Genomic DNA, 23226 nt, shown 5'->3' on the forward strand with positions numbered 1-23226 from the left:
AATGGGGAAAATAACAGCCCTAACTGTATTAGGTAATGGATACTAAGTGCTCTATATAATGCCTGACACACTCAGAGCTAAAAAAAAAAAAAAATGCGTATAATAATTATATAATTATTCCTATTTTTCTCAGCCATACACAAATAGCATAGTCCATACATAAAATTTCTTGAATTCCTACTTGGCATTTAGTCAGTCAGTCAGTAGCATAGTGCCTGATCAACAGTCAATAAATGAATAAGGCTGAATAAAGCAGTTTTTATAGCAACTGGTATTTCTATAATGTATGATGACTACATAAAACTGCAAATATATAGCATATCATAAACTATCATATAATACTATGTTTATGTAATTTAAAATGTTATAAGTCAGTTAATTAATTTTTCTTCCTCTTGATTTGAACTCATCTCTATTTTTCTTTGTATTATCAAAAAATTACTCAGAAATACACATGTAACTGCATTTTATGGTTTGGGGAGGTAAGTTCATCTCATGTTTCTTGATGGGATATTTTGATATCCTGCCCCTTCTTATTTGACCATTCTGAAAGTACAAAAGAAAAGACATGACTGGTCAACAGCTTTATAATGTGAAATGATGAAGCCTTTTTATACTGGATTTCACTCTTAGAAAGGCTGGAAATAAGCCACCATAGCATGTTAAAAATGTAAGCAATGATGATATAATATTTAAAAAGAATTAATTAGTACTGACTTGGCAAAACGAAAGTGACAAGGCTGAATTGTATGTTAAGAAGTCACTCAGTGTAGCTGCCACAGTGCTTCAGGCCTAGAGATTAAATCAGGCCATGTAAGCAAATGGCAATTTAAATAAAACAGACCAGAGTGACCTCAATATGAGTTCTTTAGCTCAGCCTGAACTAGAATGCACAGCTCCTAACACTTCAAGAGACAACACTGAACAGATGGCTAGTTACAGAGTCTGATGGCAGGAAAGCTATCATATAGGCTGACTAGGGCTGCGGAGAAGGGTGATGAAGACTCCAGTGGTCAGTGCTAATTCATGGTTTTGGAGGTTTGCAATAACAAGGACAGTTATGACTGGGAAGCTCCAATCACACGTTCACTAGCTTGTAACAATTAACTGCTGTGATTTGTTTTGCCAATGTAATGCAGACATGCCCAAGTTTAACATTAATTCTCATGCACTGATTACAACAAGATGTATACCCTGGATTAGGCACAAGATCTGTGTGGTTTGCTATATAAAAGTTGAAATATTTATTTTGAATTTAGAAAAGCATAAAACAGCATTTTTTTTGCCTTATATTAGCTTGATGACTAACTCCACTGTTAAAGGAAAAATATATCTCCATGTTAGAAATCAGCTAATAAATAATAAAATTGTCTTTGTAGACAATATTGTGTTCTTAACTGTAGTACGTTCTAGTCCAACACTATTTAATAATATTGCCAATATGAGAAATAGTGATATTAAAGCCTAGGATTTCAAGTAGTTCTCAAAATATTTTCCATGTATAAAAAGTTATTTATATCAGTTGGAGCAAATCGTTTTTATATAACTCAAGAATCTTGAAAATGTCTCTTGTGCAAAATCTATTAAAAGTGTAGACTTTTACTTAAAACACCTGTGAGACCATTCACATTTTTTTCCTTCTGCTGCAAAGAAATGGTCATAATTCCACTAAATATAGATACTCCCACACCCTCAACATATAATACTATATACTCACAGGTGCAGCTCAAATTATGACTTTCTAGCTGAGCACAGATTTAGACTTTCTTTCCTTTTTTAGCATTGCCTTGACTTTGTGACTTTAAAAAAAATGCTAAGAGTATTTTGCTTTTTTTTCCTATCACAACAGCTCTTGTTCTGTGGGAACAGGAGGGCTGCAGGGAGCCTGCAGACAGGTGTGGGGAGGGGCGTGCATGACAGCATCCGGGGCCTCTGGTGGCAACTTCTATTATTCTTTCCTGCACTCTATTTGAAGCCTGGAGAAAGAGAAACTGCTGGGCTGTTCACAGGGCTGTGTGGCAGTGGGAAAGGAGAACAATTAACAGGAAAAACTGCTGGCTACCATGTCAGCTCGCCCAATTGCTCGAGTTGGGGACAGGAGCCTGCCCTGCAGCAGCATGCCTTCAAGGATGGAGGCTGATAGTTCAGGGTCTTTCCCCCACTATGTCCATGTCTGGCTGGCAGCCACAGAGGCCCAGCCTTACCACACTGTGAAAATGGGGGGATTTTGAGACTCATACTGCAGTTGAAAGAATCACTGTCATATTATCTGTATTGGCATTGCTAGCACTGGTGAAATTTCAGCCTGTCTTTACATTGTTTGAAAACTTCAATTTAGTCCTTTTCTGATTGTGTCTGAACACTGCTGCACTGCATGCAGTTGCTTCTGGGCCTGTTTCTGTCCTTACCAATGACTGATGTCATGTGGGTGCTTTAAACTGCTCTGACACAATACAATGCAGGATCTGATTGACCGACCTCTCTGTGAGTAACAATGACTGTCTGGCAATGATGAGCAGAGGGCGGTGGGGACATTTCAGGATCTCCAGGGAGGAGATACCTTTGCAACTTTAGAAAGCTACCCAGGTGATGATGATACATCCCCTCCGGGGATGCACCCTTCCACCTCTCTTTGACTGTCATTTAAGTTGAAAACTACTCATCATCTGTCTTATATGTGATTTAACTTATTAAACCATAACTGATCAGAACCTTTAGCTTAGCCCTGATCTTTTACATAGCTGACGGGTTATATAAAATTGACTTCTGGCTGAGTCTTTCATCCCACGTAGAACTCAGTGGGTAGCAGAACGATTCCGGGTTGGGCTCAGACTGCTACATCCACATGGTGTTGTGCCTAACCCTGGGGCCCAGGTTGGACTCCCCAACACACAGAAACCTCAACATATTGGCACAGACAATAAATGAGGCTCTGAAAGTAGGACCACTATGGCAGCAGCCGGCTAACACTGTTTCGGACTCAAGCACGGAACACGAAGGGGAAGCGTGTTCTATGCCGAGGTACACACCTCTTCCTCTGAACTGTCACTCGGGTCATTGTCTAGGGAGGCGCTCAAGGAGGCCGCCTTGGGCTCCAGGTAGCAGAGGCACAGAGCCAGAGGGAAGGAGAGAGTGAGAGCGTATGGCACTGAGAAGGAGGCAGACAGCAGAAAGAAAAAGATGAAGAGGAAACAGGGTACGAGGGACGGTGAGTGGATCGGGAGGTAATGCTGCAAGCTCTGGGGCAGGAGGTTGGTTTCAGAAAGGTTGGGGAAAGAGAGGTATCCATCATCATCTAGGAGGGAGGGGAATGACTCGGGGAGCTGCAAGGAGAAGGAGAACAGGGTGGTCCCCTTGCCCGTTTGCTGTCTGTAGCTAAAAGCCACATCTTGATCCCCTAGGTAAGGCCTCCCTGGGCCATCAGAGGCCAAGGCGGGCTCTCCAGGCACGTGCTCAGCTCTGGACGGCTCATAACCTGGCAGTTTGCTGTCATTCTCCTTACACCTCCTACGGAGCTCTGTGGGAGATGTGGGGGCACAATGGGCGGATGGGGGTGACAAGGGACATGAGTCAGTGCCAAGCCCAGGTGACTGATGTGAAAGAGACAGAGAGAAACAGAAAGCAGCAAACAGAGGTGCAAAAGGACAAAAAGAAAACTGCAATTAGTTAATTTTCTTATGGGTATCAATATAAAATTTTAAAACAAAAATTTTAGCACTAGGGTTGCTCATGAATGTTAAAGTATTCAAGCTGCATGCCACTGTTGCCACGAACGGCTACATTTCTCCCATGAGACCATCACATACGGGTGGAATTCTTTAAAAACTCAGAACAGAAGGTATTTGTGGGCAATCCCAAAGTCTACACATTTCACATGGTCAAAAAATTTCATTTTAGACTAACAACTCTAGAAAGTTTCAGGCTTTGGGGAGCAAACATAAGTAAATCTGATAACTTAAAATGAAGACTTTCAATAACCTTCTCCTGATTCCCAGGTAGCACAGCTGTTACTATACAGTTCAGCTAGATTAAAAATGAAGATGAAATCCAATCCAGATTTTGATTAAAAAAAAAAAAAAACAATCTCTAGCATTAGTCCTTTCCCTGGTTATTCAATTACATCCAAAACAAGGAGTTTACATTCCAAATTAAGAAGTTTCTGGCCCCACTCCTATCTGATAAGTAGTTACAATCAGGGATTCGACACTTAGCATTTCTGAATATCTCACTTCTCAAAAAGAACTGAAGTTCCCTTGAAAGCTCTATTTTGGCTCCCTTATTTAGGATATTAGTGGAACTTCAACTCAAGTGATTTCAACAAGCTAACTAGCAAAAACAATGTGTTTTCTTGTAACATGCTTTGCCAGTATTTACTTTATGATGCATAATAATAGAAAGATATAATTTCCCAGCCTTCTGATTTTTCTTAGCAGATAAAGGGCATGTTTAGATCTTCGGTTTGAGTCCTTAATATAATGATAAAAGCAGGGTTTTCCACAAGTGCTCCCCTCGTGAGCTCAAGCTTTTATGGGGCAGCTGAAGTAGTTCCCCTTCTCTCTGGGTCCTGGAAGTCTCCATGACCAGGGCCAGTTTCCTCTGCAGGTGGTGGAGGGGCCGCTGGACAAGAAGGGGAGGAAGGAAAGCACGCAAGCCCCAAGCAGGACCTGGGCAGGTACAGCAGCTGCTGCAGGCCAGGAAGTCCAAGCCTGAAAGTAATTAGACTCCTGCTGATGTCTGTGTCACTGCGTGTGTGTACGTATGTGTTTTGCCCAGTGGCCTGACAGCATGGAAATTACCCAGCCTGCCTTGTGTGGTTATGCAATCCTGATTTGGGGAGAAGTGGTAAATATAGCGACAGAAAGAAAATGCACAAATAAAGTTACATCTGAGGCATGAGGGAAAGAAAATGCACAAATAAAATTATAGCTCTTCGGCATTTGAAGGGTCTCTTTTTACTATGAGACAAGTATGTCTTTTCCTACACATTCGCATTTGACATTAAAGATGGCACTTTAAACAGGAATCTGCACAAATCTCATTCAACTAAGAATAATGTAGCTGCTACACGCTAACTTCTGCATGAAGACAACTGTCCTCCAGCATGGAGGTGAGGCAGCCCCATGACCCGGGGGATCCCAGCCTGGGAAAAGTGCCTCCTTCCCAGGCAACCTAGGGGACCAGCCTTTCAAGAACTATTTTCAGTAATACACTTTCATTGTGGTTGAAAAATAAGTACCCTCTATGTTACTTTTTGAAGATGGAGAAGGGTAAAATTAAGGTTTAACCTTCCATGCTGATTATTAAAGTCATTTCTAAAAGACAGCTTTGCACTGGGGAAACCAAGCCAGCCCACACCTATACGAGCACCAGATTTCAGCTACAGACTTCCTGAAGACATTCTGCTGAGTGCTGGCTTCTCAGAGACTCAGGCTATGAGGCTGGCAGTGTCCATTGTCTTTATTTTCCCACGTCACAAATGGCACCAAATGAGGACAGCTTAGTGCTACGTTTTACATAACCAAACTGGTGGTCTTTTAAAAGCAAATAAAGTGAAAATGTCCGGACTTATCTTGGGAGCAAAACTAAAAATCACTTACATTGATGTGTCACTTCTTCATACTTATACATCCATGGGAATCTTATGCTGGCATGGTGATTTTACAAAATGTTAGAATAACTAAGAAGAAGAACCACATATTTGTTTTTTGGGTGGATTATATTCTTTTCTGTCCCCTTTAAAGCCTTCCTTGACGGAACAGACAGGAAGAGTGTAAAAACAAAATTTAGAACAAAGCACATTTTAACAGCAAAAGTTATTGAAATATCCCTGCCATTATTTCCTACTCTGTGCTTAATTTTGTGTTTGCCAAATAATCTTATCCCAAAAAATAAAAGATGATGGATTGCATCATTGTAATATTTTAGCATAACTACAAAAATTATTTGTCTATGTTAAGATGTCACTGCTAAATTCTCATCAAAAGGAATACTTTCCATAGAATTCGGGGTAGTGATTCTCCATCTCTATTTGAAGAGCCCATGTATAAAAGAGCACTCGTGAATCAAATTTACTTAAATTTTAGGATAACCCATGGGTTATTACTAGCATTTTCATTCTGCTATTTCCTCTTATTCTATGCTCTGTACAGGCCAGGAGCCACTCTGTTTTTCCATTATTATTAGGTATAAGCCTCCTGAAGTGTTTTTTGACTTTTAAATTATTTTTCTGAAAAGTTGCTTTGTAGTGCTGGATCACCAGGAAAAAACATAGTGTTTAAAAATTATGTTAAAAAAGATATTTAATTTGGGGTGAAACAATGTTACAAAGTTTAATGAATTAAACACTGAAAGAAGCTGCTGCCAAATTTGCTTTTTATCTTCTGTTGCAACTTTCTGCCTTAAGATCCCTTTTCAAAACATGGCCAGTCACTACTCTGCTGATTAGGCTTAAGTATAAATATACAGGCTGTGGTCACTCCAGGTACTTATAGTCAGAAGAATGGCAATATGATAATTGTATATCTAGAAAAATACACTGTACTTGGGTAGGAGAATGGGGCCAGAAACAAAGAAAACAGCTTTAGTGACAGTTCTGAAATGTGAGCCCAAACACAAAAGTGTAATATGCCACCAAAAGTATTTTTAAGATACACATACAGGACAGCTATTGAAAGTCTTACATAGCACACAAGTTATTAAAATAAAAATTTTCAAAGAGCTATGAATGAATCTTTCAGAGGAAAAATGTTGAAACAGCAATCATAATTTAAAAATTGACATATGAATGTGACCAGTGCTGACATATGATTTACCCTAAATCTGAGCACATTCCTGGTTTACAGCCTCAGCATCATTTAGTCATTCTTAAAAGCTAGAGCAAGCTCTAGCAGGCAGTCTGGGAGCTATACCTTTCCCTCGTGCCGGATGGCCGAGACGGGCGTGACTTCTTCCCCCTTCCTCCGTTTGTCCTCTTCCTCGTCTGGCTCCTCCTCAGCCTTCTTCTCCGGAGTCACAGTGGTGATCAAGTTCGTCTGAGAGATGCCTTTTGTTGTGGCGTACTGGCCAGTACCAACCTCTGCAGCAGACATAGAATCCTTCATGTATATTTCATGGTTTTCATTCACTGATGCTAAAAGCAAATACAATTGAAGAAATAAAATCCAAAATAGTTAGGTCAGAAGACACATGAACAACACCAATTATATCTTTACTGAAAAAAAAAAATACCATCACAAAATACCAGGCTTGTCTTGAAAAAACAAATCAGTGCTGCAGGGACCTTCATGTAAGCATGACCTTCCTGTATTTCCTATACGAGTGCTTTAAAATTCTTGAAATGCTCATGTCTTGGAATTTCATCTATCCTCAGGCTCTCTGCTGAGGATGTGTCTAAGTGTGGAGGTGAGTGGAGGGTCATGAGGCAAGGCTGCCGCTGGGCATATTGTCACCCTGAGTCATTGGCTGGCACTGGCACCAGTCTCGTAGTGGCCAATTCCACACCTAACAGCAGTCTTTGCAGTACACAACTGCTCTAATACACTTGGCTCTTTGGAAGTGCCATTCACCAAGGAGCACTGAATTGGTTTTCATATTATTATTAATGTTGAAAAGTCTATCACTCTTACAATATAAAAGCTCCATGGGTAATAACAAATATTAACCATCTTGATAGAGATTATAAAAATCAGATGGCAATTCCATTCATCTGAAGTATAGAAATTTCATTTCTACTGCATTTTAAACAGACTAACATAATATGCATATACATTTACTCATCTCTAATATTTTGGAAAAATACAATGAATGTTGCTAAATGAAATTCATGCAAATGCAAAACATGCAAACTCAAGAGAATAAGATATAGTCTTTCATCCCAGCTAAAACGTCTTAGTGAAAAGATGCTTAATTAAGTTTTAAAAGTTGGTACTCATTATTTTAGGTTTTAGATATAAAATTTATTAAAACTTATAAATGTTGCTTTTCAAATACACAGTAACTAATCACAGACAAAATATCTACATTATCATTTTAGGAATTTAAAAACGTAAATAAAAGAAAGGATTCTGAAATGAAATCCTCTCTGAAATGCTTTTGATAGCTAAAGTATGTCACTAAAATATCTTCACTAAGACATTTTATATCTCTTTATACTGTTGAAAAAGCTCATATGAGACACAACTTCCTAATGGACCAGTTAGGCCATTTTCTGTAAGATGCAACCTTGCAAAAAAGCAGTTTATGTTGCAACATGCAGCTGTGCCACCCAGCTCAACAGCAGCAGAAAACATACTAGAGCTGGCAGGACCGCAAAGAGTGAGAGACAGCACATACTAACATCACTTTTGGGCAGGGAGAAAGAGACAGCATGACATTAGTACATTGATTTCACAATTGTCTTCCGTCTTCTCAGCAGTCATTATCACACTAAAGGTCATAGGGAAAACAACATTCACAACAAATGTGTTCCCTGGGGTGCCCATCACTGAACAAAGTGGATGATATTCAGGAAAAAAAAGGTGCGATTCTACAAAGTTCCTCAAATACTGATAACATATAGAAACAGGTAACAGAGACACTCTAAAGGAGAAAGAAGAGTCAATAGGATAAACCAGAAAGAAAAGCTTCAATGTTAACATGGATATTTCAATATCTTAATTCAGCTCGAAACAGTCCTGATAACTATTTTATTCAAAAGGGCTGGCTCTAAGTTCAGTATTCCGGAAACTCTTAGAAGACACATGATGGTAATTAACTTCCTAGGCTAGCTCACAAAAGCCTGTAAGAATAATTATGAATATAAAATGAGATATATATACATCATGGAACACTACTCAGTCATAAAAATGAATGAAATCATGTATTTTGAAGTGACTTGGATGGAGCTGAAGGTCATTATTCTACATGAAGTAACTGAGGAATGAAAAAACAAATACCATACATTCTCATGTATAAGTGGGAGCTAAGCTATGGGTATGCAAAGGCATATAGAGTAATATAACGGACACTGGAGACTCAGAAGGCAGACAAGTGGCGGGGGGGTGGTGAGGGATAAAGAACTACCTATTGGGTACAGTGTGCACTACTCAGGTGACAGGTGCACTAAAATCTCAGATTTCACTACTATACAATTCAGCCATGTGGCCAAAAACCGATTGCTTGTATCCCAAAAGCTACTGAAATTTTTTTAAAAATGTGAAAAAAGAGTAATTATCAATATGATTATTGAGATAATTACCTATGTAAAAAGAGTACTTTCACATATATCTTGCTTTTCACAACAGCCCCATCAAAGGCGGCCTTATTCCTATTATACAGATGACTAAAACAGACCTGGAGAGCTGAAATCATTTGTCAATCACCGCAGAGACAGACAGCAACAAAGCCTGGACTTCAATCTGGATTTACCCATGCCACAAGAGTAGTTTCCACCTCACTAGTAACATACATAATATAGCACTAATAATGCCATTTTGATTTCTTCTATAAACTGTTCATAAAGTATTCCACTAGAAAAAGACAGCTGTTTTAGTTGGGAGATTCAAGGAGCAGCTCTCCCCATCAATCACCCGGCTAGTGAAATGGGGAAGGCAGAGCTGAGACTCTCAGGGGAACAGTGGCAAAAAAGGTAGGGAAGGAGACGGTCCCAGGCACTTGTAACTTTTGCTTATTTTTATTTATGTTTTTCCTTATTATTTAAACCATACCTGCATACCAGAAACTCCTAATTCTTTTTATTTGCACAGGATAAGATCTTCTATTAAAAACAACAAATCTCCAGGTGCTCCAAATTAGAAGACAGAGACCCAGACATGACTCAGTTCCAGAGTAGCGGGCATGCCTTGCAGCAGAAAGAGTACCTCCATATCACTCCAGAGAGCAATCAAGAAACTGTTCGATAAAACAAAACCCTACTAAAAATTCACTGTTGTGTTATCCCCTAAAAAGGCTGTTTGAGTGATCATCTCTCCATTTGACTAATGTGACTTGGCAGTACAGAACCCCTACATAGCGCTGCTCTCCCAGTCCATCTGGGGTAGTAATTAGCACAACTAGGAGAATTTAACTTACAGCCCTTTGCTCTGTTATTTGCATGTCATCCTTTTTCTACCAGCTATTATCAACTGACTGATAAAGGTCACACTTTATTCATAAAGATTTTTTAGAAACAGAAATAAATTTAACTTACAGATTTATAAAACAAATAGTCTTAAACCTACCAATCCTTTAAGACCTGTTGGCAAGAAAATCAAATCACAGAGTATGTGACTACTATATTTAGAATGAAAGCATCTTTCTCCAAATTCAGGGTGTCAGCTTATGAAAGCTATTTTCTTCATTCCCTAAGTGCCATTCTTTAATATAATTTTACATAAACCTGCAGATGTTAGACTGACAAAGGGACTTTCATTTTGCTGGGGGAGACTTAAAAATGTGCCATTCAGTCAATAAGCAACAACTGCTTTTCAACATACAATATCCAGGAATATCTATACTTCCTGAAAGCTCATGACAGTTTCATATTCTTTTTGGGGTAGGTACTAGGTTATTAAGGGCCAGTAAGTGATGCCTACCTCCATCCAAGCTGCGAGACATGGTATAACGTTTGCTGGATGAGCGTTCAAAGTAAGGTGCTGGGCGATCTATCAACGCACTGGCTCTTCTTGTTTGCGCTTGTGTCCTGCCACTATAACGAAACTTGGAACCCAAGGTTAAGAATTTCTTGGGAGGTGCTTCTGGTAACAGTAGTCTAAAGAGAATAAAGAAAAACAGGAGCAAGACTATTAAGTCCAATATTGACAGTGCTTTTTAAACTTTTTACTCTGAGAGGTCATGTGTTTTGCGTGCTAAACGTTTAACACACAACTTGCAGTTAAATAAATCTGATTTCATAAAAGAATGCATATAGTATATATCAACTAGGGATGTTGTAGACAGGATATATGCAAATGTGGGTTGTACTGAACTAGATGAACTTTTAACATTCCACGCAAAGTGGACAGTCTATGGTTCTATAAGCCCAAACAGCTACTAAATAGTTTGATATTAGTGAAGAAGAAGAGTGACAATTTGGTGTTGGGTGCCTAATTTGATGGGTCTCATACCATGCATAGGTAGGTAAAGCGATTCAGGGTATTGAGAAATCACTGAAATAGTAAGGAATTGAAATAGTAAGGAATGGATTGGATATTTGAAGCGGACACCCTAAAAATAATGTAAAGACACTAAAGATACTAAAGAAGGGGGGTTTGGGACATGTAAGTACATGACAAATCAGGGAAAATCCTTCAAATTTAGTCTTTTTCTAGTTCTCTTAGGATTCCTTATCAAGAAATATGGTGACAATGAACTTAGGGATAGAAAGAATAAAATTCCGTATTTTTCTTATTGACAGTCTTTTTCAGTATAAGTGATTATAATTATTCCTTAGGGAAAAAACAAAATAATCTCTTCCTACCTGAAAAATGTATGATGCTCAACACACACTTTCCATAAACGCTTGGCAGCTCGATGGTTTGGCAGCTTAAACCCAATGGTGCTTTCAAATTGTTCAAACTAAATAAAAAAAAAATACATTGAAGAGTAAAGTTTAAAATTATAAATAACAGAAGCCCTGTAAATAAATTACAGAATCATAATGACACCAGAATTTTAAAAATTTGCTTACTAGATCAATTGCTATATGCATAATTCATGCTATACACATTCATTTGTTAATTTCAAAAATGTGTCTTTAAAATGCTGTAGGTATAAATAGCCACATTATGCATACAGTAAAATGTCTTCTGAATAAGTGTGTATCTTATGATACAACTGAAAACCAAACACAAAAAGGGTTTTTTTTTGACTTCTTCCAGAAACCAGTTTGCCCTGATATCACTTTTAAACTTTATTTTCATGGTTTCTCAATGACACAATGACTTCAACTGCAAGGTACAGAAATGAACAAAATGTTTACAAATATAGTCGACAGCATTCTTAGAAATGAGATTTTTCTCCTAATATCTTGTCAGGAAATATGTCTATTTCTTAGATAGTTGATAACTTGGTGTCAGAGATTGCTGATTTTATTTGTGTCTTCCACTATGGATTATCGTGTTAAATGCTAACATCTCTCTATATCGTACGTAAGATCAGAGATTGGGGGAACATATTTTCCTGTTTTTCAGCAATGTACACTTCAGATGATGCTTTATCAGCCATTTGATTTTTCGAGGTGAAATACTCATCTCATTTCCTGCATAATATACTTTATTACTGCAGACGCACAGATTTTCACATTCTGAAGAAGGTACACATCAGACCACCAGAGGGCAATCATCTTAAACAGTAAAGCCTTCCCCAAAGAGCAAACAACGGGTACTACTGCTATAATCAATAGCAAAAATAATTTATATGGCAAAGAACTGAGGTGAGGGGTCATATGCATGGCATGTGAGATACAATCACGCTTGACCTCTATTTCTTGTTTGCTGAGGATGATTAGGGGAAGTGGGAAATACATCACAAATGCTTCAACCTCAATTGCCTTTCCCAACTTCTTATTCACTCTGGATGTTCGTGTGCAGCGGTGTTTGTAAAAATCACTACTGTCCAAGGGACCCAGTCAAGACAGACATAGTGTGGCTTGTGACTAAACCATCATCCATTTATTCATCCTGCAACTAATATGCACATATGCCAATGCCAGGGGTTATATGGAAGAGTCAGCTTGCACTCTGCTGCAAGAAACTGGGAAGAGTCTCTGCCAACCTCTGTAGGTAAGGATGATGCAGGCTCCTAGACTACCTGAATAGGTATTAATAGTTTATTAATATCTATTTCTCTGTGTTTTATATCAATTTCTTTCAACTTCTTCAGAGTCTGCGTGTCTCCAATAATTTCTTCTCACTCATTCTTCTCAGGCTGTAAATAGGATCATAAAAGCAGAGAGAAGAGGAGTGAAAAACCAGCTCTCTCTGAGCCTGCTTCTGCCAGCACCACAACCCCATCTCGCTCCTCACTGCTAATGTTTAGGAAGCAGAAGCCACGACCTGCTGCCTCTGCTACTTACTCCTGACCTCAACACACCTGGCAGGTGCTCCTCTCGCCTTTCTGAACTCTGAAATTTCATCATCGGGCCTGACTGTCAAGTTCAACACACTTTTGTTAGTCCACATCCTGTGTGCCCTTTCTGTAACATATGGTACTGCTAGCTAAACACTTTCCTCTGAAACTTATCTCCTGGTCATCCATCAACCTATGTTTCTTCTTTTATTTCTCTGGCTGTCATTTCTTCAGCTCCTTGGCCCTTTCTCAAATAGTGGTATTATCCAGAATTCTAGTTTTAGGGCCTTTTCTTTCTCTAACTTGCCTTGCTCTTTGAGTAATTTATTCCATGTCTAAGGCCTTGAATAAAATACATACAGTTGATAACTCTGTTCAACTCCTTCCTATGCAAGAATCACTCCCTGAAAATCTGTTCCAAAGGGATTTCAATTGTTTTTCTGAAATTTTCCCCCTTTTCCCTCCTGCTGAATGTCATCTCCATTGGCTTCAATCATGCAAACTGAAAACCTTTGATTATCCTGGACTCTTCCCTCTTTCAATTCCTTCCTCTATCCTGTCTCTAAGACCTGCTGCTTCTGCCTCTGAAACCTCTCTCTCGAATTTGTTCCCTCCAGTCTATTCCCACAGCCTCTGCCCTAGTTTAGGTCTTATCACATCATGTTTCTAAGTCATTGAATTTCGTTAAGAAATGTATCATTCCAAAATATTCACCTGGTTGTGTCACATCCTGATTTAAAACCTCCCATGACTCACTAGTGTCTACTGATTCATTTCTCTAGCTCTCCCCTCTGGCCTCTCACAATACTATGCTCACTCCATGTCTACAGAATATCATCTCATTTGCATCATGCTGTTACAATCGAAGTATATGAGCCTGTTTTTCTGCTAAATAGAAAATCCCTTAACAAGGAACAAGGTCATATTTGTCTTTCGATTTCTAATGTCTGACAATAAATAGGTGCTCACTTAACAAATGTTCAATGAAGCCAAATGACTATCTATTGGCTATAAATTTAACATATAATCTTTATGAAATATTTTTAAAACACTATAATTTTAGTTATTTACATGAAAAGCTTACAGATTATTTCAGTCATCATAGACAGGTATGATGTTATGCTCGTATTAAACATCATTACATGTTTTATGTTTCAATTTTTTGTTGTTGTTTTTGAGACAGGGTCTTTGCTCTGTCACCCAGGCTGGGGTACAGTGGTGTGATCAAGCTCACTGCAGCCTTAAATCCTTGGGCCCAGGTGATTCTCCCACCCTTGGCCTCCCAAAGTGCTGAGATTACAGGCATGAGCCACCAAGCCCAGCCGATATTCTGATTTTTAAATTGCATTTTCAACCAAGAAACTCCAGTGGAGAGGTAGATTTTGAAGATAAGAGATAATTCTATATTGCATCAGAAAATGTTCAGAGATATAAATATGCTAAAATCTTTGAGCTTTGACTGCCTCTGTTATACTAACCATACCAATTAGAAATTCGAGGTATTTATTAACTATCTCTTAAGTAAATAAGAGTAGATATGTGTTACTATTATGTACAAACCACTAAGGAAGATATAAACATAAGTTGATCATGGAGGCTGTTGTCCAAGGAGTAAGGAATAGTTAAAAATTCTGATTCTCTCATTAGCTTCTCTGACTTAAAACAAACAAACATATATTGAGCTATAGAACATTGACATAATTCACACTAATTGTCCTTTGTTCTAATATTCCTTGTACCTTGAAGTACATGACCTCTGAACTGTTCACTTTAAAGTACAACCAGATTTGCAGGACAAATAGAAAGAGCATGGAGAAATAACAACAGCATGTGGAGGAAGAGATTTATCCATTACTGCTTGAAATATACACAAAATTATTAATGAGACTGGAATTTTTTTTTTTTTTTTTTTTTTTTTGAGACGGAGTCTCACTCTGTTGCCCAGGCTGGAGTGCAGTGGCACGATCTCGGCTCACTGCAAGCTCCGCCCCCTGGGTTCACGCCATTCTCTTGCCTCAGCCTCCCGATTAGTTGGGAATATAGGCGCCCGCCACTACGCTCGGCTAATTTTTTGTATATTTAGTAGAGACGGCGTTTCACCGTGTTAGCCACGATGGTCTCGATCTCCTGACCTTGTGATCCACCCACCTCGGGCTCCCAAAGTGCTGGGATTACAGGCGTGAGCCACTGCACCCGGCAGAGATTGGATTTTATATTAACATATGTTTTTTAAAACCCTTCAATTAACGTATGCAGTAGGAAATATTGGAACAATGTAATAAAGAAGAGAATATTTATTACTGTTTGTTGGGCAAACCTACAATAAACTCTCTCAGGCACTTAGATGTAATTCACTGTGTCCCACAATGCTCAGAACTCATAAGCAGATAATTTAAATGCTTGCTTGCTATCAGGGATCTTTCCTCCCAACGCACAGGCAAATGTGGGTATACTTACCTCTCCCGGCCGGATCTTAATGTAAAAGTTGTTCCGTTTGTATGAAATCTTTAGAACCTTGGGCCAGGCAAATCTGTTTATTCGCAGCCGGTCACGATATATCAACAGACCACTTGCACAAACTCCTAACATAATTTCTACCCCTTCTGAGTCCTGGAAAATAAAAGCAAGAAACAACAGATCAGTATCTAACTTATTTCCATTAACAGAAACTATAAATGGCTGGTTTACTTATGGAAAATGATGCAGCCATTTTTAAAATATTACCATTAAACATTAGCCTTTTGGTGAAGATGTTTATCACTATGGAGAGGTTTGTTAGAATAAAATCTGCTCTCCCAGGTGTCTCAGACTTACAAAGTAAATACTGCACACCAAGAGGGCCCAGCTCATGAAGGCATGTTAATAACGGTAATAATAGTAGCCACAGTTCTCACTTGTCAATTGCCAGGCACTGCTCTGCTTTACATATATGAACTCTTTTAATATTCACTGTAATTGAGATGGTTGCTATTATTATTCCCATTTTACAGATGAGAAAATAGGTACAGAGTTCCAGTTGAACACAGCCTGGTTCCAGGGGCAGCACTCTTAACCAACACGAATGCTAACAAGATGGACCCTGTCTTTTCCTATGAGGGTTTTGGTTGTTGTTCCTTTAAAAAGAGCCCCGATATTTTTTATATACCATTATTGTCAGAGTAAAATTTAAATATGAAATAGTTTTTTTTAAAGTATGGATGAATAAAAAAATGTAAGAATGTATTTTCCCCAACAACCGCCCTTCCCTCCACACAAACACACTGCCCAATGGTAATCACACTTAGCAATATGGCTCACATATATAAAGATAAACACTTTTTAAATATGTGTATAGTTTTTTTTTAAGAAACAAACGTGAGATCATCCTAGAACTGCAATTTCCTTTTGCTACTTGCAAATTTCATGTTTAGGTAATTTCCTAGGGATGTGTCATGTCCAGAGGTCATCAGAGATGTTGTATCAAGCCTAGAAGATGTACCACATACAGTCTTTCCCCATGCTGTATTCCATTTAAGTCAGGGTAAAATGAACATTTGTGGTGGCCATGAATGAAGGGAAAAGACAGGACACAGGCAGGACTGTATGTGAGGTCAGAGTCTACCCCTGGTCCCACTGATTGTTGGAAGCAGGGGACAGAAAGGGTCATGAGCTGACCACCCATCGGAAGCTATGCCCAGGTCTGCTGTCAATGCAAGGTAGGAGATGGAAATTTCCAGAATCAGAAATACATATACTGGTCCATCTCTGGGAAATGGAAGTTTGCCAACAAAGCATAACTGGTTTAAAATGAAATATTTTACTTTGGAAACGTATCACTCCATGACATACTGAATTACTCTGCAGGAGTGGAAATATTTGATGGCAGGATATTACAATATAATAAAATTTGAGGAGAATTCAAAGACTGGAAACTGCCCACCATTTATCTAGGACTTTAATTTGAAAGAGTGATTTAAAGAGCTATAACCTGATGCTGACACGCAGCTGGCATTACTGATCCTTTAGAACCAGCCAATCTGTCTGCGCCACCACTCAGAGATGACCACCTTACGCCATCGGCAGAGTGCAGGAACGAGGAAGGACTGCCAGAATCACTGCTCTTCGACTCATTTTCTTTTTGGTAACTACAGAACAGGACTTTAGGAAGTGTACCTTCAACCTACTAAGGGAAAGGACATTCGAAACCTTTTCGATTATTAGATAACAATAAAACTTTTAATAAAAATTTTAATCACCTGTTAATTCTTTGAATTTTAAGAAAACAGTAGCTCCCTTCATGAGGAAGATGAAGAAGGCTCTGATGCGTCCTCTTCTTGTCTCCTCCAAAACACACCTCTCTGTGTCCCCAAATCAAACTGTTATCTCTAGTACACCTTTAGCAAATGGCACTGAAATAAACTACGACTTGTCTTCCTTCTCCTGGAGACAAAAGCTGGTTGAGAGCAGGAGCTCTGTTTATCTTTGTAATCTCACGGCCAGCGCACTGTCTACCTTGCATGCATGAAGCCATTACACGTTTGTTGAAATAAAGGTGAATGAAAAATGAAAACGGCACAAACGAGTGCAGTTTTAAATTGGATGCAAGTCTCCATTTCATTAATTGCATGGCAACAAAAATGATACTTTTCATCTCAAATTCTCTGCCACAGCCCACAGTATTGAGGTTAGTTTGAGAAATCTTTTTTTTTCTTTTTGTTTTTTGAGGCAGGGTCTCCGCCCAGGATGGAGCGCAGTGGTGCCATCTTGGCTCACTGCACCCTCCACCTCTAGGGGCTCAAGCAACCCTCCTCCCTCAGCCTCCTGAGTAGCTGGAACCACAGGCACATGCCACCACACTCGACATTTTTTTTTTTTTTGGTAGAGATCGGGTTCTGCTACATTTATTCTATCAGGTCTCGAACTCCTGGGCTCAAGCAATCCGCCCGTCTCAGAGTGCTAGGATTACAGGTGTGAGCCACCTTGCTGGGCCTGAGGAATCTTTGGTTTTAGAAGTTATGACAACAGTATTTCTTAAGGACATGTGGATTTCACTATCAATAAATACATGTGCACTCCCTTTAGCAAGGAGCACTGGGGTGTACCCAAATAGTCTCAGTCATCACGAAAATAAAGAGGCATACGATTTCTTTAATTCAACATCAGCGTTCGAACTTTTCCATCCTGCTCTGTGGGATATCCTATATGGACTTATATCTACATTTCAGAATCTTACATAAAATAAATGACTCTGACAAAGCCTATCGAGATGCACGTTAAGTGACAAACAAGCAGAGACAGATGTACAAAGAAAAAACAAAGCATTTAGAATAGGTTTTCCAAACATAGGACCTTTGTATAATATGGGTATTTATTCTTTATACAGAATTCCAGCTCAGAATTTTTAAATGGATTGTAAAGCTCAGGGTCTTTCACACCGTCAACAGAAGCGAGGCATTTCGCTCATAACCGGAAATTAGCTCCAATTTGTTTCAGTAAATTTCCTTCTTCAAATGATGGAGTGTGGCTGCATGGGAAAATGGAGTCTATAACTGAATTATCTGTTATACTTAATATTCAGAAAAATTCCTATAATGCTACATTTGCACTTCCTTAATTCTCTTTCAATTGGCATAATTTCAAATCACATTATTAAATGAAAAGGCAGCCATCTATTTCAATTCTGTAGCTATAGCAATGTTAAGTGATTTTATATTTACTGATAGAAACACTGATACATCCTGAGGTGCACTTCCTGAAATGCACACCCTAATCTTTTGTTTATTTATTTATTTCTGGCCAGTAAGAGAATCAATGTGTGTGATGTAACTCAAAAATAGCTTCAGATTCACTCAAATTCTCAGGCTCCCTTCATTTCCTTCTTGTCTCCTTATCTTTTAGCCTCTTAGGGGGAAACACTAAGAGAAATTTAAAATCATCTTAATGTCTGTTCTTATTTTCATTTTGAAATTCTCACTCTACCTTGTACCTAATATACAGTAGAAAACATCTTTGTTATCTGAGTGCAAAATAAGTGAAAAAGTGTAATAATGAACTGGCAAGTAAACAGAGCTACACCTGCTGTTGTAATTATACACAAATGTCAAAGAGCTTGGCATTCAACATAACAGCACATCCCTGGTGTGAACCTCCGCCAAGTCGCAGAGATTTTGCTAGCGCCCAGGCCTTGGAGAGCTCATCCTGCGTGACATGCAGAGTGGTCCGCGGCAAAACCAATCAAACCTACACAGATTCAAGGGCCACTATTCTCCTCCCCAAATCCCTGTGGATTAGTCTGGTCTCCAAAAGCTAACCAAAGTGCAGCCCAACTTCCGGTATCAACAGAACCTACAGATCACAGAGCTCCCTGCAATGGGTCGGCAGGGGTGCTGAGGTGTTTGCTTTAACAGAGCCAGCTGAAATTCTCTTCATTTCCAGGCCCTAAACCCGATTGTTTAAGACATTCGTTGGCCTGGAAACCTGTAACTGCACGTTCTGTGAGTCTCAGACCATGAAATCGGTGACTAACTCTGTCCATCAAAGTCAAACACACATCCCTAAACAGGAACAATGTCATCCTGTTGGACCCAATCAGAAGAAACAACCTCTGACGTTTAACATTGACCTTTTTAACACTGCTAATGCATCAGAATCCAAACCTAGGATCCTAACACATTTTATATGTTTTGCTAATAAAAGTTTTCATAAAAGCTTCCTTGTATTTCCACAGGACTTTGATTCTGGGCTGTTTAAAGAGACTAGTAGTCCTATCTTCATTCTACCACTACTGAAAACTATGAAGATTCCAGAAAAAGCATGACACAGAGTCAAAGCTGCTCTGTGTATCCTCAGGACTGTAACCCTCCTACAGTCCCAACCCAAATTATTTCTTCCCAAGACTCCGTTCCCAAGATACACCTTTAACATTTCATCGATCACCAGTCAACAAAGCAAACCTTAGCCTAGGTGAACTTGAAAACAACAACCTTATTTCAGAGTTCTGATTATTTGTCAGAGTGCCTAAACTTCAGAGGTAGACTTCTTAAATTCAATATGAATTTACTGATTGCCTGGTATGTAACCAGGTAGGGCCACAGACAGTGTCTGGCACTTAATGAATGTGACGCTTGAGTCTTGGACAATAGGCTAAGTTTGGACAGATAGGAAAGAGGAGGATAGTCCAGAGACGGACATAGGGAAAGCGTAGAAACAGAGTCTGATGGGAGCGAAGGTTATGTGACAGCACAGAGTGGGAAATACGACTGTGATGGGGAGGCAGAGTGAACTAAAAGTCTGTTATGTCAAGGTAGGTTTCTAACTGCATCAAAAGGCAATCAGAGGCTTTGCCTATCACGGGCTTTCAGAAGGCTGTGCCCAGGAGTAATGCAAGTTTGAGACGCAAAGAGCAAACCTCTCAGTAAATATCAGAAAGCTACATTTGTTGTATCGTTGAGTAGGGCTTAAAAGACAGAGATTTGAATTCTCAAAGGTTTCACTTACATTAACTGAAGTAAAAATCACCAACTTACAGTAATAACAATATCAAGTTACATAACATTAAATAGAAAGTTTAGGGTTTAAAAAAATGCATACCTTAGCATGATGTAAATCTACCCCATACATGGATAATTTTTTGGCATTTTCCAAGAAATGCATCTCTGCTTCTGCTGGTGTCATTCCTCTGATGAGAAGAAAAATACGTTACAATGATGCTTTTCCCTTCCCTGGTAGGCTGCAACATTTCCCACTTAGCTCCATGCTATCTCATAAGAAGTCCTATGGAGGCACCAGCAGATACATGAGAAAAGAATAACAAGAAAAAGGGCTTTGCAAGAAAGCACTACAAATGAACACCTGGATGCTCTGAGTGAGAGCTTGCCCATCTCAGAATTTTACCATGCATGGACCCACACTATGCTCAAGTCTTGCCGTTAATGGACTGAAATCAGTACTGGGAAGAGGTGGGTTGTGTGCGGGACACTCTCCCATCAAGGCACAACTTAAATGAACACACTTCTGCCTCTAACCTGTGGCTCTTGTGCAGCTCGATCACTTTGTCTTCCAGTTCTTTAGTATGGTTTGGTGCAAAGCGGAACTCGCTAATGTAATCGCTCCCACATTCGTCTGGGTCATAGTCTCCGAGCTCTGACTGGACAGTGTAGGAGCCCAGCAAGGCCAGGGTAACGAAGGAGCAGGGCAGCCTTCCGGACACGATGTCATCCCGCAACTGCAAGCAGAGGTAGTACCTTCCAGCAACCAAAAGCACAACATAACGAAGGCAGCATGAGGATACAGGAAAAGGAGGTCGCTTGGTAAAAATCGTGGGTAAATAATTTCTCCCTGTAGAACAACCTCTCTAGGATAAATTTTCTAGTGTCTATATATTTTGATATTTACTTCATACATATTTGTTCTAGATAGAAGAGAAAAATACTTGGTTACAAAAGACAGTATTTAAAGGCATTTAGAAGCAAGTTGATGTTCATAATAGGGTTTTATTAATAAAGCACAGTCTAAAAGAAACTTAAAGACATATTCTTCTAACATCTTTTAAAATAACTTTTAAAGTCAAATGAACAGTCCCCAACACAGTTCCTGAAATCCTTGGGTGGGGGAATTATAATGTAAAAATGTTCTTAAATACAGTTATGTGCCACAAAACGATGTTGCAGTCAATGATGGACCACATATAAGATGGTGGTCCCATGAGATTATAATGGAGCTAAAAAATTCCTATTGCTTAGTGACGTCATAGCTATCTTAATGTCATAGCCTAACACATTACTCACGCCTTGTGGTGGTGCTGGTGCAAACAAACCTACTTGTATAAAAGACTAGCACATACAATCATGTGCAGAACTTAATACTTGATAAGGATAACAAGTGACTACATTACTAGTTTATGTATTCACTATGCTATACTTTTTATCATTATTTTAGAGTGTACTCCTTCTATTTGTAAAAATAAAAAGTTAACTGTAAAACAGCCTCTGGCAGGTGCTTCAGGAGGTATCAGAAGAAGACACTGTTATCCTAGGAGATGACAGCTTCATGTGTGTTACTGTCCCTGAAGACCTTCCGGTGGGACAGGATGTGTAGGTGGTGACAGTGATACTGATGATCTTGACCCTGTGTAGGCCTAGGCTAATAATATATGTGTTTATGTCTTAAGTTTTCAACAAAAGAGTTTTAAAAGTAAAAACAAATTATAAATTTTAAAAATATAAAAAACCTTACAGAATAAGGATATAAAGAAAGAAAAAATTTTTGTGCAGCTGTATGATGTGTGTTTCAAGCTAAGTGTTACAAGAGTCAAAAAGTTTAAAAAGTAAAAAAATTACAGTAAGCTAAGGTTAATTTATTATTGAAGAAAGAAATTTTTAAAAATAAATTTAATGTGGCCTAAGCATACAGTGTTTATAAAGCCCACAGTAGTGTACAGTAATGTCCTGGGCCTTCCCATTCACTCATCACTCACTCACTGACTCACTCAGAGCAACTTCCAGTCCTGCACGCTCCCTGCATGGTTAGTGGCCTATACAGGTGTACCATTAAGAAAAATCTTTTATATTGTATTTTTATTGTACGTCTTCTATGTTTAGATACACAAATACTTACCATTGTGTTATAATTTCCCACAGTATTCAGTACAGTCACATGCTCTACAGGTTTCTAGCCTAGGAGCAATGGGCTTTATCATAGAGCCTAGATGACCAGTAGGCTCTACCATTTAGCTTTGTGCAAGTCCACTCTTAAGATGTTCACACAACAACAAAATCATCTGAAGATGCATTTCTCAGAATATATCCCCACTGTTAAGCGACATGACTGTGTGATTATTAGGCCCCAATTAGCCTTATGGAAGTATTTTGATATTAAGGTGACAGGTCTTACTATACGAGCAAAACAGATTTCAGGTAACTCAATAGCTATGCCATTAAAAACTTCACTCTCAATTTCCTGCATTCTTAATGAGGTAGTCTCTTTATAATAACACAATTTCTCCTGTTTTCAGTTCTCATTTTTAAAATTTAGATAGCTTCTTAAAATCTATCTAAGATACAAAGAATTCTTACCTTAAAATTCGAGAATCTTGTCACCATAAATAAACAGTTTTAAACAGGAGAAATTAACATTTTCCATATAATTTTGCCATATCATAAAAATATTACCTACATAAAAATATGTTGATTTGTCTTCTCTGTT

General features: G+C 38.8%; 1 protein-coding gene across 30 annotated transcripts in view; it reads right to left on the reverse strand.

Annotated features, from left to right (window-relative positions):
• Window positions 1-23226, reverse strand: part of EPB41L3 (erythrocyte membrane protein band 4.1 like 3) — a 239969-nt gene that overhangs the window by 21082 nt on the left and 195661 nt on the right. For 13 of the 30 annotated variants that reach the window (XM_055237673.2, XM_055237649.2, XM_055237619.2 and 10 more), the window contains 7 exons: window positions 21048-21266; window positions 20614-20701; window positions 15502-15654; window positions 11456-11553; window positions 10572-10747; window positions 6909-7129; window positions 3030-3590 (listed from right to left, as the gene is read on the reverse strand). In XM_055237673.2, coding sequence (XP_055093648.2) covers window positions 3030-3590; window positions 6909-7129; window positions 10572-10747; window positions 11456-11553; window positions 15502-15654; window positions 20614-20701; window positions 21048-21266 — 1516 coding nt within the window. The remainder of the gene's footprint in view (window positions 1-3029; window positions 3591-6908; window positions 7130-10571; window positions 10748-11455; window positions 11554-15501; window positions 15655-20613; window positions 20702-21047; window positions 21267-23226) is intronic. The other 17 variants (XM_055237831.2, XM_055237825.2, XM_055237794.2 and 14 more) reach the window with 3 other exon arrangements.

This window comes from Symphalangus syndactylus, chromosome 1 (assembly GCF_028878055.3).
Source record: "Symphalangus syndactylus isolate Jambi chromosome 1, NHGRI_mSymSyn1-v2.1_pri, whole genome shotgun sequence".
NCBI classification, from domain to species: Eukaryota; Metazoa; Chordata; class Mammalia; order Primates; family Hylobatidae; genus Symphalangus; species Symphalangus syndactylus.